This window comes from Pistacia vera, unplaced genomic scaffold, assembly GCF_008641045.1.
Source record: "Pistacia vera cultivar Batoury unplaced genomic scaffold, PisVer_v2 Contig332, whole genome shotgun sequence".
In the NCBI taxonomy this organism is placed as follows: domain Eukaryota; kingdom Viridiplantae; phylum Streptophyta; class Magnoliopsida; order Sapindales; family Anacardiaceae; genus Pistacia; species Pistacia vera.
Genome location: NW_022196149.1, coordinates 185,657 through 199,946, shown reverse-complemented (window position 1 = coordinate 199,946; position 14,290 = coordinate 185,657). Strand labels below are relative to the sequence as shown.

The 14,290-nt window shown below is 37.6% G+C and overlaps 1 protein-coding gene across 1 annotated transcript in view; it reads right to left on the bottom strand.

Annotated features, from left to right (window-relative positions):
* The window catches only part of LOC116137700 (phosphoglycerate mutase-like protein 1), a 65,311-nt gene extending 51,797 nt beyond the window's left edge, over window positions 1-13,514 (bottom strand). Inside the window, exons 1-4 of the mRNA XM_031423383.1 lie at window positions 13,495-13,514; window positions 10,852-10,888; window positions 6,328-6,435; window positions 6,169-6,247 (exon numbers count right to left, since the gene is read on the bottom strand). Of these exons, the coding sequence (XP_031279243.1) occupies window positions 6,169-6,247; window positions 6,328-6,435; window positions 10,852-10,888; window positions 13,495-13,514 (244 nt within the window). The remainder of the gene's footprint in view (window positions 1-6,168; window positions 6,248-6,327; window positions 6,436-10,851; window positions 10,889-13,494) is intronic.
* Window positions 13,515-14,290: the final 776 nt, after the last annotated feature.

Here is a 14,290-nt window from a genome sequence, read left to right as displayed (position 1 = left end):
AGGAATTCAAGCAGTTTTGTGATGAGTTGGGGATCCATAAAAAGTTCGTCTCAGTCGCAAGACCGCAAGCCAATGGCCAGGTTAAAGCTGTCAACAAGACCATCAAGCATACTTTGAAAGCTAAGCTTGGCGCTGCTAAGGAAAATTGGGTCGACCACCTCTCGGAAGTCCTATGGGCATACGGGACGACTACGAGAACCTCCACTTCAAAAACACCCTTCTCGTTAGCATATGGCTGCGAGGCAATGGTCCTAGTGAAAGTAGGGACTGGTTCACTTCAGAGAGACCTCTTCAATGAAACAGACAATGAAACACTTTTGCGTGTAAGTCTAGACTTAGTTGAAGAACACCACGACAAAGCTCAATTAAGGGTAGTAACCTACCAGCAGCGTGCAAAAAGATTATTCGACTCTAAAGTTAGGTGAAAAGACTTTCAGGTCAGTGACCTAGTTCTGAAAGAAGTCATTCTCAGTACAAGGGAACCAAGCACGAGAGTATTGGGACCAAACTGGGAAGGCCCCTACCGCATTGCTAAAGTGATACGCCTGGGGACTTATCATCTCAAAAGGCTCAATGGTTCTGAAGTATCGCGAGCTTGGAATGCTGAACATCTTCGCCCCTATTATCAGTAATTCTGAACTCTCTCTTTTATTTTCCTTGTAAAGATTCCCTTTTAAGCTTTTGTAATTAAGATCGCTGTTAAGCCAAATTCATCTTGTATAAATGTATGATTCTATTACTTGCATTATTTTTATCTTTTTATTCGCATATGTAATATTTGTGAAGTACAAAAATTTATAAGTGCTCACAAATAATTTAATATCGCAAATAGCTAGAGAGTGTTCTCCTGTTCGCATATGTAATGTTTGTAAAGTACGAAAAATTACGAGTGCTCACAAATAATTTAAAAAATGATCATTTCATTCATAAATCGTTGAGTGCAAGGGAATGTACAAAGACAGTTAAGCAGAGTTGTGGAAAAAGTAGGGGTAGAAGTGATCACTGGTCTTTGTCCTTAAGCCCTTCCAATGCAACCTCGGTTTCTCCAGGCTGGTCGCCGACCTCCTGGTCAGTTATTGGGTCCTCTGGAACATATTCCTCCAGATGATCATCTTTCGGATAAAGTACTTGATCTTCCTCATTATCGGCTTACGCCATAAAGGCAAGGATCCTCTGGTAATCATCCGAGAGGTCGGTAAGGTCTATGGTTAGGTTCTTTGGCCTAAGGGCATAGATAGACTGAATCGACCAATCAGCGGCCTTTCTCTCAATCTCATGTTTTTGTTGCTTCATCTCTTCAGTTAAAGAAGCGACTCGCCCCTGGGACATTTTTAGATCCGCTTCAAGAGCTTTCCTCTACTTCTCGGAAGTTTCCCACAACTGAGCTCTCATTCCCTCCGCCCACAAGGACCGTTCGGAGTTTGCCCACAACTCCAGCTCTTTCTCGTTAGCCTCTTTGGTGAGCCTGGCCACTGTCGTTTGAAGTTGTTTAAGCTCTTCTCCCCTCTTCTCCAGCTCGGCCTTCTAGAAGTCTACCTTGTGAAGAGCAGAGTTCCTCTCCGACATGTACTGGTTCGTCTGAACGATGTTCAAGCCCAGTTCTTCTTTTGTAGTTGCTAAGTCGTGCTTCAGCTGCTCGTTCTTTTCCTTCAGCTCGAAGAGTCCCCCAATAACTTCCAGTTGGGTTTTTTGTTGGGCCAGGTGCAAGGCGAGCAAAGACTGCATAGTAAAATAAGCAAGCGTTAGACTTAGTCTCCTTAAAAAGAGTAAAGTATTGGAAAGTCCTCGACGAGGACAAACCGTCTTACCTGACTTTGCATTTGAACCGCCCCGATCATTAGATCCACAGGGTTGGAGGTCACGAGCTCTAAAAAGACTTTGGCAAGTTGACATTCCAAAAGGGTGAACATTACCGGCTGCAGGTGCTCCGGAAGTTGACCCATAGAGTCCAACACTGGTGTGCCAGCTCTTGAATCAGAGGGCACATCGCTAGCCGGCCTTTTGCCTTCTCTCCACCTGGAAGCTACGGTCCCCCTTTGTACCCTGTGCAGACGGACCACTGTAACCTCGGTCGCGGGCCTCGAGCTCCCTTCTAAGAAAAGAGCCTAATAAGGTTGCGACCTCTCAGGCTGCACCCCCAAGCCCTCCAACTCCGACTCCGACTCCGACTCCTCAGGCTACAGCACCCTTCTTTTCTTGGACTTTTGGCCTATGGTCTTCTGCTTTGGGCGTGTGACCGCAGGCTGAAAAGGTTCTACTGGTTTTTTGGTGGGAGGCTGCGCCCCCACCTATGCTCCTTCGACAAGGGTGTCGCTAGGGCCCACCTCGGCTGGTCTCTTGGAGCCAACCCAGGGAAAAACGAACCCCTTCTCTCTCAACGACTTCGGCACTCTAGGTGGCATGTTTGCTACGTGCAGGTACTATTAGTAAAAAGTTCGCTGCATGCAAAAGCAAAAATCTGAAAAGACTATGGACACTTACGAGGTAAGGGTTCCAAGGACGCTTCAGAGTTAAAGAAGATGTACTTCCTCAAGTTCACGATTGTCACAAGCCGCTTCACATTGCGATAATGATCTGGCAGGTTACCAAATGAAACTATTCGATTAAGGTAGGAAAGATCTGTCAACCTGGTCAACTTGTTTCCTGCGAAGAGATAAGAGAGGTAGTTAGAAAGCAAAGCCAAAAGGAAAAGAAAAAATTCACCAAGTATTTAGGGAAGACCTATTCGGCTCCCAAATTGGCAGATGCCATCATAATGAAAAAAGAAAAAACTTGGTCTCGTATGCCCCGACATTGCTGGGGTAATTGTAAATGTCTCCCTCGATCGTGGGTCGTTTCGAGAGGTAGTAAGAATCTTTGTCCTCACTCTTTTTTAAATAGTATGAGCAAGCGAGCTCCAGCGTAGTCAGTTGGCCGAGGCTGTACTCGGCGCACGTGATATACATAGCCATGGCTATCATATACGCGTTAGGCGTCAATTGTAAAGGTTCGACCCCGAACTGATCGAGGATCAACCTAACAAAGGGATGGAAGGGAATCAACGCTCCACATTTGAATATAGCTTCAGAGATCGCAGCCATTCCCTCTGGCGAATTCTGAGATGTATGCCTCCTGTATCGATAGACGTATACGCTAAGCGTGTATTGGTCTGTTGCCTCCTGTATTTCGTCTCGGCTAGCTACCGACAGGATCTCTTGCACAAGACCCACTGGGATGTCCTACGCCTGCGAGCTTGTCCCCTCATCCATTCTGCTTGTTGTAGGGTCCATCTCTTCTACGGTCTGAAAAAGGGGGACACGTAGAGATTACTTAGTCTCCGTACAGAATTTTGTAAGACGACGAGGAAGAGCAAAACCCTAAAAACCCTTGGGGACCACCCCCGATGGTTCGTACCCTAAAAACCTATTCCTTATAGAAACCTACCATTATAGCCTGGTTAACTACATTCGAAACAGAAAAAGGAAAGCAATGGAAGGATCTTCCTTACCTTTTTGGTTGTGGGGGTCGAACTTCTTACTGTGAGCGGAAAGTGCACACCAACTTAGAGATTGAAAATATGGTCTCATAAGAGCTTCTTGCTTTTTTTCTGAAAGTGTGAATGTTGTGACATTGCTTAAGGAGAACCGGGGGTTTTATAGTGAATGAGATGGCGATTGATATTTCCGAAGCCAGTCAACGTTTGGGCGGAATGCGTCTCTCACCGTTGATCGCAATCACATGTCATCAATTAGTGAGAAAGAGTAACCGCCACGCTTCAAGAAATTCAATCGTCGCATCTCTCCGTTGAAATAATTGAACAAAAGCTCGATTCCCTCCTCCACATTAAATGTGCTCTCATCCGCATTTAATGCCCTGATAAAGAATGTCGTTTCAGCATAGCTTGCATTTAATGTGCATGGCTGGCACTTATTGCGCACATGACATGTTTATCAGAATAAAGGACACTTCATTAATGGATTAGCTGTCAAGAGCAACGGATAACATCTGAAGAGGTCGTTAGAGTAAAACACTCTTCGTCGCATGTTTGTTGCAGAGCGATGTGATTTCTCACCTCTAGCAAAAATATGTTGTGTAATCAGGTCGCGGACCTCTGTTAAGGTAAGAGGTGCATCGATATAGCACTGAGTAGGGTCTAATCCAAGTCATCAACTTTGCAGAAGAAAACCATTTCAAGTCGCTCATAGAAAAAATATTCTGCGATCTCCTTGTAGCCAGGTCGGCTCGACCAGGCGTCCTTTGGGGTTTGTCAAATCATGGCATAATTATGCAGTTCTCAAGGTTCAATCCTTAAACCTTAAAAAACTGGGGGACTTCTGTTATGCCTGAAAAAGTAAGGCTGACGTGGAGCCTCGTTAGTGAAGAATGGTCAGAGCTCAGAAGGGTTCTGTGCCATCCAAGTGCAGCCACGTTGCGCCTAGCACAAGTAGCATGGCTCCTATCAGTGCGGCAGGTGAGTGCTAGGCCAGCAAACGGCTAGAGATCGCCCACGTGTCAAAGCCCTGCTTTAATCAAGGAAATCCCTCGGGTAAGTGGCCAATGGGACGCAAAGAAAGGATTTGTACGGCACATACCCACTTGCAGCTTTTATAATCATTACCTTGAACTTTCCCACTATAAATAGAGGACTTCCCTCTCATTTGCGGGGATTAGCTAACTTTAAATTAAAATAGCTCTCTCTCTCTCTCTCTCTCTCTCTCTCTCTATTGTATTCTCACCCTTTACTGTAACTCAGCTCGCTGAATGCGACCCGATCTCTTTCTCTTATTAATACAATAGCAGTGGACGTAAGATTCGCTTTTGGGCATCCAAACCACTTTAAATATTGCTCTTCACCTTTTATTTAATTCAATCCTCTCATATCACGTGTGACTTCTAAGCCTTCTTAGCATTTTACACGTGCGAATAGTTGGTGTCAAAATCGAGTATCAACAATATATATTCAGTGTAATTTATCAGACTTATTATTAATATAATATTGAAAAATCTATTGTGACATGAGATATAAAATTGAGACAGAAATTCTATAATTACAATTTTATTGGTCAATATAAACTTTTCTACGTCTCCTTTAAAGAAAAGATATTACGTACTTACAAATGAAAAGTCGATAGTGGGTAAAAGAGACTAATATTTGTTGACACTTATCCTCTTATCAAATGGACGAACTCCCTGAAGTAAATTAGGAAATGCATCAGAAGTAGAAAAACCGTTAAATCTTAATCATTATGAATCTGTCTAAACAAAAAATCAAATCAGAAAAGTGAAATTATATAAACAAACTCTTCTTATAAAATAATGTTAGCAAAAGCACCATACAGTCTCGATACTTCTCAAATGCTAAAATTGGTGAGCGTTGTTGGGTTTACAAGTTGGAGAATTCAAAGGAAAAGAATGCATGCAATTGTTTGGGTATTCTTAGAGACAAGTTTTCAGAGAATGTTTTCTAAGAGATTTTTCGTTTTCAATTGTTTTCATTAACTTTAACAAAGTTTATATACAAACATATGACATCATCCTATACATCACTATCATGATTACTCTGTAAAGCATTAAATGCTAATCTAAATTGTAAAGGTATTTACAGGCTATTCTCAGAAAGTCATACATTCTTACTTAATACAAAATATGTGAAACTAAACAGCCCTACAAGTCAGCTGAACCACTCCAAGTAGTTGACCAACTTTGACACCTTCTAGATCGGCTCTGAATCAACTACCTCTTTCAGGCAGGTCGCATAATGGTTCTAATCGCATGCTCATTTGATCGCATGGACTCCTTCTTGCATTGCTTCTAGGTCGCATTACCTCCTGGTCACTTCTTTAGATCGCATGCTCTTGAGATCACTACCGATCACATGTACTTCAGGTCGCATCCATCTTAGCTTTGCACATGTGATCACAAGATTCAGATCAGGCAAGCCTTCAGATCGTTTCTTCATGTTTCCAGCAAGATATCACTTGTTGTAACACAATTGAGAGCCAGCGTTGCATTGCGATGATCATTTGCCACCATTACTGGAGGTGTACATGTATCTAACCCATATTCATACATGTGGCTTTCGCAACCAAAAACTCCAACTGCTGTTTGCATGGCCTTGAAACACATATGCAATTGCTAATTTAATCCATGCAAACATTCATAATCATCAATTAGAGAAGGGATCATAACTTGACTTAGGAGAAGTGATAACCAATTCAATCCTCTTTAACAGCCCACTTGCAAGGACATGCTTACGCAGATCAGCCACCTGTTATAAACACTTTCAAGTAATTAAAATTAACTAAAGCAAGATCAAAGAGATAATGTGGTGATTAATTATTCCATTACCTGCTGCCAACCAAGAGTAGAGATAGGAGCATCAAATAATTTAGGAGACAATAATGCCTTAAGACTCTTCTTTGCTGCTACATTGTGCATCCCTTGTCCATGCGTCACCTGGTATATATATTATACATTATTTAACAAAATGTCTTAAGCAATGTAAATAATATAAGGATATATAACTGTGCAACTATCCAAGCTTCACTCTAGCGAAATATTGAATTACAACTAAGAAGAAGTGATTAAAACTATTATGCCTAAAATAAGGGCTGACATATGTTGACGTTGTCAAGCACCAATTAGAATCCAGCAAACTGTTCTACCATCCAGAACATGACACGTCTCCAAAGGCAAAAGGAATATAGCTGTTACAGACCCAAACAGTGGTGGATTTAATTAATGACGAGTGGAGACCACGGCCCCTACTCAAACTTCAAAAAAATTCAGATTTTATATATATTTATATTTATTTGCATTTTTCCCCCTAATAGAACTTTAACATTTTGGGAAAAGAATGAGATTTCATTTTTGATTTTTGGACTCTTACTAATTACCAGAACTGCAACGCACGCCAAGAACCTATCTTCCCTCTTTCTCTCATGGTGCAGGTGCTCTAAAGACTAAACTCTCAAGTTTCTCTCACTAAACTCTCCTTCCAAGTCTCAACCAACACTGTTTTTCATCAATTTATTAAAAGGTAATGTCCCTAACCCCAAATCCCTAATTTTCTCTATTCAATGATGTTTTAGAACTTTTGTTATTGCATTCTTCCAATAAATTGAGTATTATTTATTTAGAATTTGAGATTTGAAGTATAACTAAACTTGAAACCTTCTCCTATAATAGCCAACCAGAGTCATTGAATTGCCGCTCACCATTTAGCCAATGCCCAGACGTCCCCACGCCTACTCGTGAATTTTGAGAGACAAGGGTGTTCCTGTAACCCTGTTGGCAACCCACACTAACTGACACCAGCCATTAGAAGTCTCTCTATAGACTGCAGTACCTTTCCCCTGTTGTTTCTCCCCTATAGTAAAATATTCCTAAGAAGCGATATGTCCCAGTAAGAGACTAAGAGTAGTGTCAAAGAATCCAAGCTTGAATTTCCCATATAGTAAAATATTCTTAATTGAATGATTTTAAGAGATAATGTTATCCATAAATCAAATTGAATGATTTAGTGAAGATGTCTTCATGTTGATGTCTTGATGAGATGACAATGAATTATGTGACTGTTTATTTTATAATTAGGTTTTCTGTTGTTGATTATTGTTTACGTTTAGTAAAAATACTGCACATAAAAAATAAAAAATAAAAAACATATCCTTTTGCTGTATCAAATAAATTATAAGTTATGTGGTTTGTGGTCCCTTATGTTTGTTTGTGGTTTGTGGTCCCTTGATGTTTGTTCATGGTTTGTGGTGCCTTGATGTTTTCTTTATTCCTTCTCTCATGTGTGTAAGGCTATCACATGTTTATTGTTAAACAAAGTACAAACTAGTTTCAAATCTTTTCTTCTTGTTGCAGGGAGATCCTTGTCTATTCTTGAAAAGAAAATGAGCACTGAAACAATTGATAGCTGTGAGAATACTTAATACATATATCAGAACATTGGTACAAATAAATACAAACATGATCTAGGGACCACAAAGCACAAAAATGGCAAAACAAAGCACAAAAATGGCAAAAGGCTATTGCCTTGCATTAAATAAAATACATAAGAATTTTTCAAAACCTCAATGCTCTCTTTTGCCTTGTTTTTCTCCTTGAACGCAATGCAAATGTGCAATTGAAAGTTATACCAAAAGATGCAACAATGATAACAGGTTTAGGTTACAAAAACTTATTATCAACATAAAAATAAAAAATAAAACAAAAAAATAAAAACATACTTACTACAGAAACTTAAAAGATGCATATTTAAGATTTTTAATCAAGCACAATGAAAAAATGTCAAACAAAAAAATTAGTTCTTTGATAACAAGTTTGTTGACAATATCAAAAACTTTTTAAACTTTATTAACATAAACAACTATTTATTTATTGTTTGAAAAAATTAGCTTGAGCAATCATTGTTTATATATTGCTTCTTTCATCCTCATTAAATTACTTGACTAAATCAAATTTTATAAACATTTCCTATGAATTTTTTTTTTTCCTATTCTTTAAGAATTATAAAATGACATGCGTAAATCAAGAATTATTTGTTTTTATGTTGAGTAAGTAATTACACCTAGATTTTTATCGTTTATAATTTATTCATCTTTATTTTTGGGACATTTTAAAAAGAGTTGACTTTTTTTTTTTTTTTTTAATAAATATGCATGATTCATGTTAAATGAGTCTAAAAGGAATTCAAACCCACAAAATATCATATTCTTATTGTCTTTCCATTACTATGTATGTAAATCACTATAATTCATGTTAAATGAGTCTAAAAGGAATTCAAACCCACAAAATATCATATTCTTATTGTCTTTCCATTACTATGTATGTAAATCACTATGGGTTATTATTCTTATACAATTTCTTATTGTTTTGTTTGTTTAAAACTTCTTATTAGGTATGCAATATGGATAAATTTCTCAAAAGAAAATCAGCAATAGACCAATCATCCTCATGAGTCCAAGAAAATACAGCCAATGATAAAGAAAATGATCCATTAAAAGAAAGTCATGTAGAACTAAAAGCCATCTTGAAAGATCTTCCATCTGATCCAACTCTACGTCCTAAAATCAATCATTATCATCCTAATTATAGGAATGCAATTCGAAGATTTTACTTGCAAAAGAGTTGTTGCCAGCCTCAAAATCATGCATTTCGACTGACAAAATTTGGAAAAGGATATCCTCGATTTAATCCTGCTTGGTTTGATGTGTATGGCAATTGGCTTGAGTATAGTGTGACCAAAGATGCTGCATTCTACTTGTATTGTTATCTTTTTAAACTTTCCATTATAAGCCAAGCTAGTAGTGACGCTTTCGTTAGTGAGGGATTTTATAATTGAAAAAAACCAGAATGCTTTCAAATTCATGTTGGCCAGCCAAATAGTGCTTATAACCAAGCACGACAGAGTTGTGTGAATTTAATGAATCAAAAGCAACATATTGAAGTGGCTTTGTCTAAGCAATCAGATCAAGTTAGGATTAATACCAAACTCACTTGACTGCATCCATTGTTTGCATTAGATTTCTTTTGGTTGGCATGATGAAATTGACGACTCGAAGAACCAAGGTAACTTTCTTGGACTTCTTCATTTTCTAGCTCAGCACAATGAACATTTTAAGAGTGTTGTTTTGAAGAATGCATCTGGGAATCTTAAATTGATAGCACCAGTGATTCAAAAAGATATTGTGAATGCTGCAACAAATGAAACCATAAAGGCTATCAATAGTGATCTTGGAGATGACAGATTTTCGGTTTTGATTGATGAATCTCATGATGTGTCAATTAAAGAACAAATGGTTATTGCCATACGTTATGTAGATAAAAAGGGTCATGTGCTTAAGCGATTTCTTGGCATTTTACATATTAGTGACACAACTGCAGTATCACTTAAGATGGCTCTTGAGTCATTATTTTGTAAGCATGGATTGAGTTTATCAAGATTACGTGGACAAGGTTATGACGGGGCAAGTAATATGCAAGGAGAATTTTAATGGTCTAAAAAGTTTGATTTTGAGGGAGAATGAATATGCTTATTATGTTCACTGTTTTGCTCACCAACTTTAGTTGACACTAGTAGTCGTTGCAAAAAATCACATCTCTGTTGCTTCGTTTTTCAGCTTGGTTACTAATTTGATAAATGTTGCTGGAGGTTCATATAAGCATCGAGATATGCTTCGGGAGAGCCAAGTTAGTATTTGAAGCACTAGAAATTGGTGAAGTTAGCAAGGGCACGGTTTGAACCAAGAGACAAGTCTAAAACTACCTGGTGATACACGTTGGGGCTCGTATTATTATACATTGATCAACTTAATCCTTTTGTTATCCCTGTGGGTGATGTGCTTGAGGTTATTGAAGAAGATGGTTTAAATCTTGAACAAAGGGGTGAAGCATGTAATCTATTAGATTTAGTCTATTCCTTTGATTTTGCATTTAACTTACATATGACGAAAAGTATATTAAATACCATGTTTTTCACTAAAAGCTTGTACAATGTACAAACACTAATAAATTGATAATGATATCTTCTGCTGAAACAAACAAACGCAAATTCTCAAGGTCCTAACAGAACATCATCTTGAAAAACTTTCTAGTTTTATTAGATGAAAAACATTTGACAAGATCGAGGAGCTAAATTGATAATGAAACAAAATTTAAGTGGTGATTACCTGCTTCCAGCCGTCTTGGGAAAGCTGTGCATCAAAATAATCACAAGACTTGTAAGCATCATGGTTCTTTTCCGCGGCTACATTGTGTACCCTGAGCAGCCTCACCTGCATGCAAAAATTTACAATACCACAAGTCTTCTCAAATTAAAATCTCTACAATACTTAAAGAAACAAAAAATTAAATCTTGGCACGAACCAGGTGAATAGTTTTACATCGGTGAGATGGATACAAACTCGTGCCAGTGGCGGGATCCACATCGTCTGCACTCGAATGTAATTGAAATTCAAGATTACAAACTATCAGAACTAAAGTAATAGATCAAGCCTATGACAACTAGATCCCATCTAAGCCACGGAACTCAGATCAATGCAAAATAACAATCAACACTTCAAAATCTGGCCTAAGAAAAACCATTACATTTTATGATTCTCACACAAGCGCATCAAATAACCAGAAATAAACAAGATGGGAGTCGGTTTGTAAATCTATTTATGTATATAAGAAACAAGCATTCACGTATCCAATAATAAAAACGTGTTAATAAGCATGAAGGTGAGAAATAAAATGCAAATAAGGACGTTTCTGCCTTCCAGAGGTCCTGAAACCAGCCTGGCACTTGTAAATTAAATCCTCAATATGAAAAATTAACAGAATCCTCATCCATGATCCTTAATAATACTTAATTACCATTACAGGATGACCAGTCAAAGAAGTTTATCAGTTAAGTACAGAAAGATTATAAATTTGAGAGGAAAATTCAGGAGTTGGAGGTAAAATACCAGAGAGAGGAGTAACGGTGGAACTGGTGGTAACCCGAAGTAAAGCAGGTAAGACCTTCATGTTGAGAAACTGAAGGAAAACGGCGAAGTAAAGAAGACGTAATGGCGGGAGATAAAGGGAGGAAAGTTGTAACAAACTTGTGGTGTCGCAGGTAAGAGAGTTTATTTTAATGTTTTCTCGAATTTTCAATAAATTATATGCTCTGCGATGTATTCACAGAAACAATCTGTACTCCTTATGGAATTCATAGCCATATTGAATGGATTGGATTAGATTTCCCTGGTAGATAAATACTGACTGATTCATATGTTGAGCTGAAAAAAAACTAGAAATTAAAGAGCGGAGTCCTTTATAAATTCTAAATCACATTAAATACAGATGAATACAGCATGTATTTGTTAAGTATCATTGATACAGAATCTTATTTAATGAATAAATAAATTAAGAAACAGAGAATAAGCATGGTTACAGATTCTATAAATGAAGCAGTAAATATGCAAGCAACAAGCACTAAGGGCGCCAAGAATCGAATTCCGAGAAGGAATAGAGGAATCGAGTCCATTATGCTGCAATTGTAAATTAAAAACAAAATAATGAAACGCCTTTAAATGTTATGACGGACATCATCTTAATAATGACAAACGTCACCGTTATTGGATCCCGTCCAACTTTAAATTTAAAAAAAATATGCTCAACTAATGGACGCGTTCAAATTTTTGACGGGTGTCCTTAATAATGGCGGAATGGACGAGTCCATCCGTCCACTCAAGGTGCAGAAATTTGTAATCAGTTTCTTTTTGAGTGCCTTCTTTCTAACATCTCTTGACTCCCAATGTTAGATGTCTATATCTTATAACACTACTTAACAAGAGAGTTTTCATGTTTCATTTCCTTTCATGTAGATGCTCATGACTGACTAAATCCTTCTCACTGGGTGGTTCTCCATCCTCCTATCCAACCGATCATCGGATCGCAATCGCTTCAAGTATCAACTACTTCAACCCTTCGCACCACAGAGGTGCAGATGATAGATGTTTAAATGTTAATTATTATTATTAATATTAATCACCTGACACTCTAGAAATTGACAGTTTTTTTTACCGTGTGTTTGCGGTTTGCAGAAGTAGGAGGACTTCCAACAACTGAAGAAGGAAATGCAACACTGAAGAAGAAACTAGAGCTTATTTTCAGGGGCTGAGCTGAACCCTGTTTGTGTTGTTTTTACCCAGAAAAAGTAAATTAGTGTTTTAACTGTAAAATTTGATGTTATTCAGCTAGCAAGACAAGAGGGCCCATGGAGATCTGCTAGTCGTCGGAAATAATTAATTACAGAAGGGAGTGCAATGAAAAGTGAAATGTTGTTGTTGAAGTTTGTGCTGTGTAGTGTATGAGAGCAGTACAAATGGAGCATTGAAAGGGCTTTTGGGTTGAGTTGATGATGAGTGAGCTAATCTATGTATTAGATTGGTTTCCTGAGAAAGTGTGGCTCTTTGTGTTAGGCTTCTCAGTTGCAGAAAAGATCATAAAAAGGACCTGTAATGTAAACTCGTTCAATACTTCAATTATATGCTGCTTTTCAAACTACTTGTTAATTTCTCTCCGCCTGTTTAATTCACAAAAATCCAATGTCATAGCACTTCTATTCGTTGCAACTTTAGTCGTTGAAAAACTTTTAAAATGAAGATTAAGTCATTACCTCCGATTTCAAGTTGGCTTTCGAACATTTATGTATTCATGCATGAGGAAGAGGTGTTAGATGAATAGAGAAAAGCCTTGTTCGTGAAGGCATATGGAGCCTGCAAGAATGACTCTTTACAGGTTTAGGAATACTTCCAGGTTTGGAATACAAATTTCTGCACCTTGAGTGGACAGGCATCCACTCAAGAGGATTCCATCCATTAAGTTGAGCATAATTTTTTTTTAAATTAAAAGTTTGGACGGGTTGTCTAATAACGGTGGACTCTCATCCATTATTAAGGGATGCCGTGCCATACATTTAACACGAGCATCCTTCATTTAACATGCATTCATTAATTTTGTTTTTAATTAAGTTTGGACGGGGAAATACTGGCGTCCATTAAGGTGGTTGCCCGTCCTTGTATAGCCCCCGTCCATTGAATATGGACAGTAGTAAATGGACTCTCGTCCATATAATGGACAGGAGTCCATCGTCATTTTGCATGGACGGGCGGGGCCTTTGATAGACGTCTGTCCAATAACAGTGACAGTCATCCATAGTTGAGTGACGGCTGTCACTTGCAAAATATTTGTAAAGTGATATGTGGCTGGTCTGAGTTGATGGAACGTAATTCGAGTTGTAAAAATTCGATGGCAAGTCTGATGTCCGTACATTATTGGTAATCAATTACCTGAAATTTAGCTTTGTTGCTGTATTATTACGTATTAAAAATTTATATTTGTTTTGTGTATTAATTTTGAAAATTACAAGCGTGGATTGTGCATTCTAGATCGTATAGAATAACGGAGTTGACTATAGATCGGGTCAAGATTAATACTCTCAAAATTGAATAGGAAAGGAAACATCATGTTAGATTGTTAGTGATAAGAGCATCTTCAAGGATTATTTATATGACTAACTCTTATTATTAAGTATCTATAGAAAAAAGTCTAAAAGACTTTTATTCTTTAAATATAAATTAAGAGGAGTTTAACTCTCCATTTAGAAGTCAAATTTTATCTACTATCAATTTAAATAATAAATTACAAGTTTCTATGATTTTATTATATTATCTCTCCTATTAAGTTTCTTTTTGAAAAAAACATATTACTCTCCTTAAAATTTAAAGTTATTGGATTTGATAAAAATTGTTTTATATTAAAAATCAATAAAGAT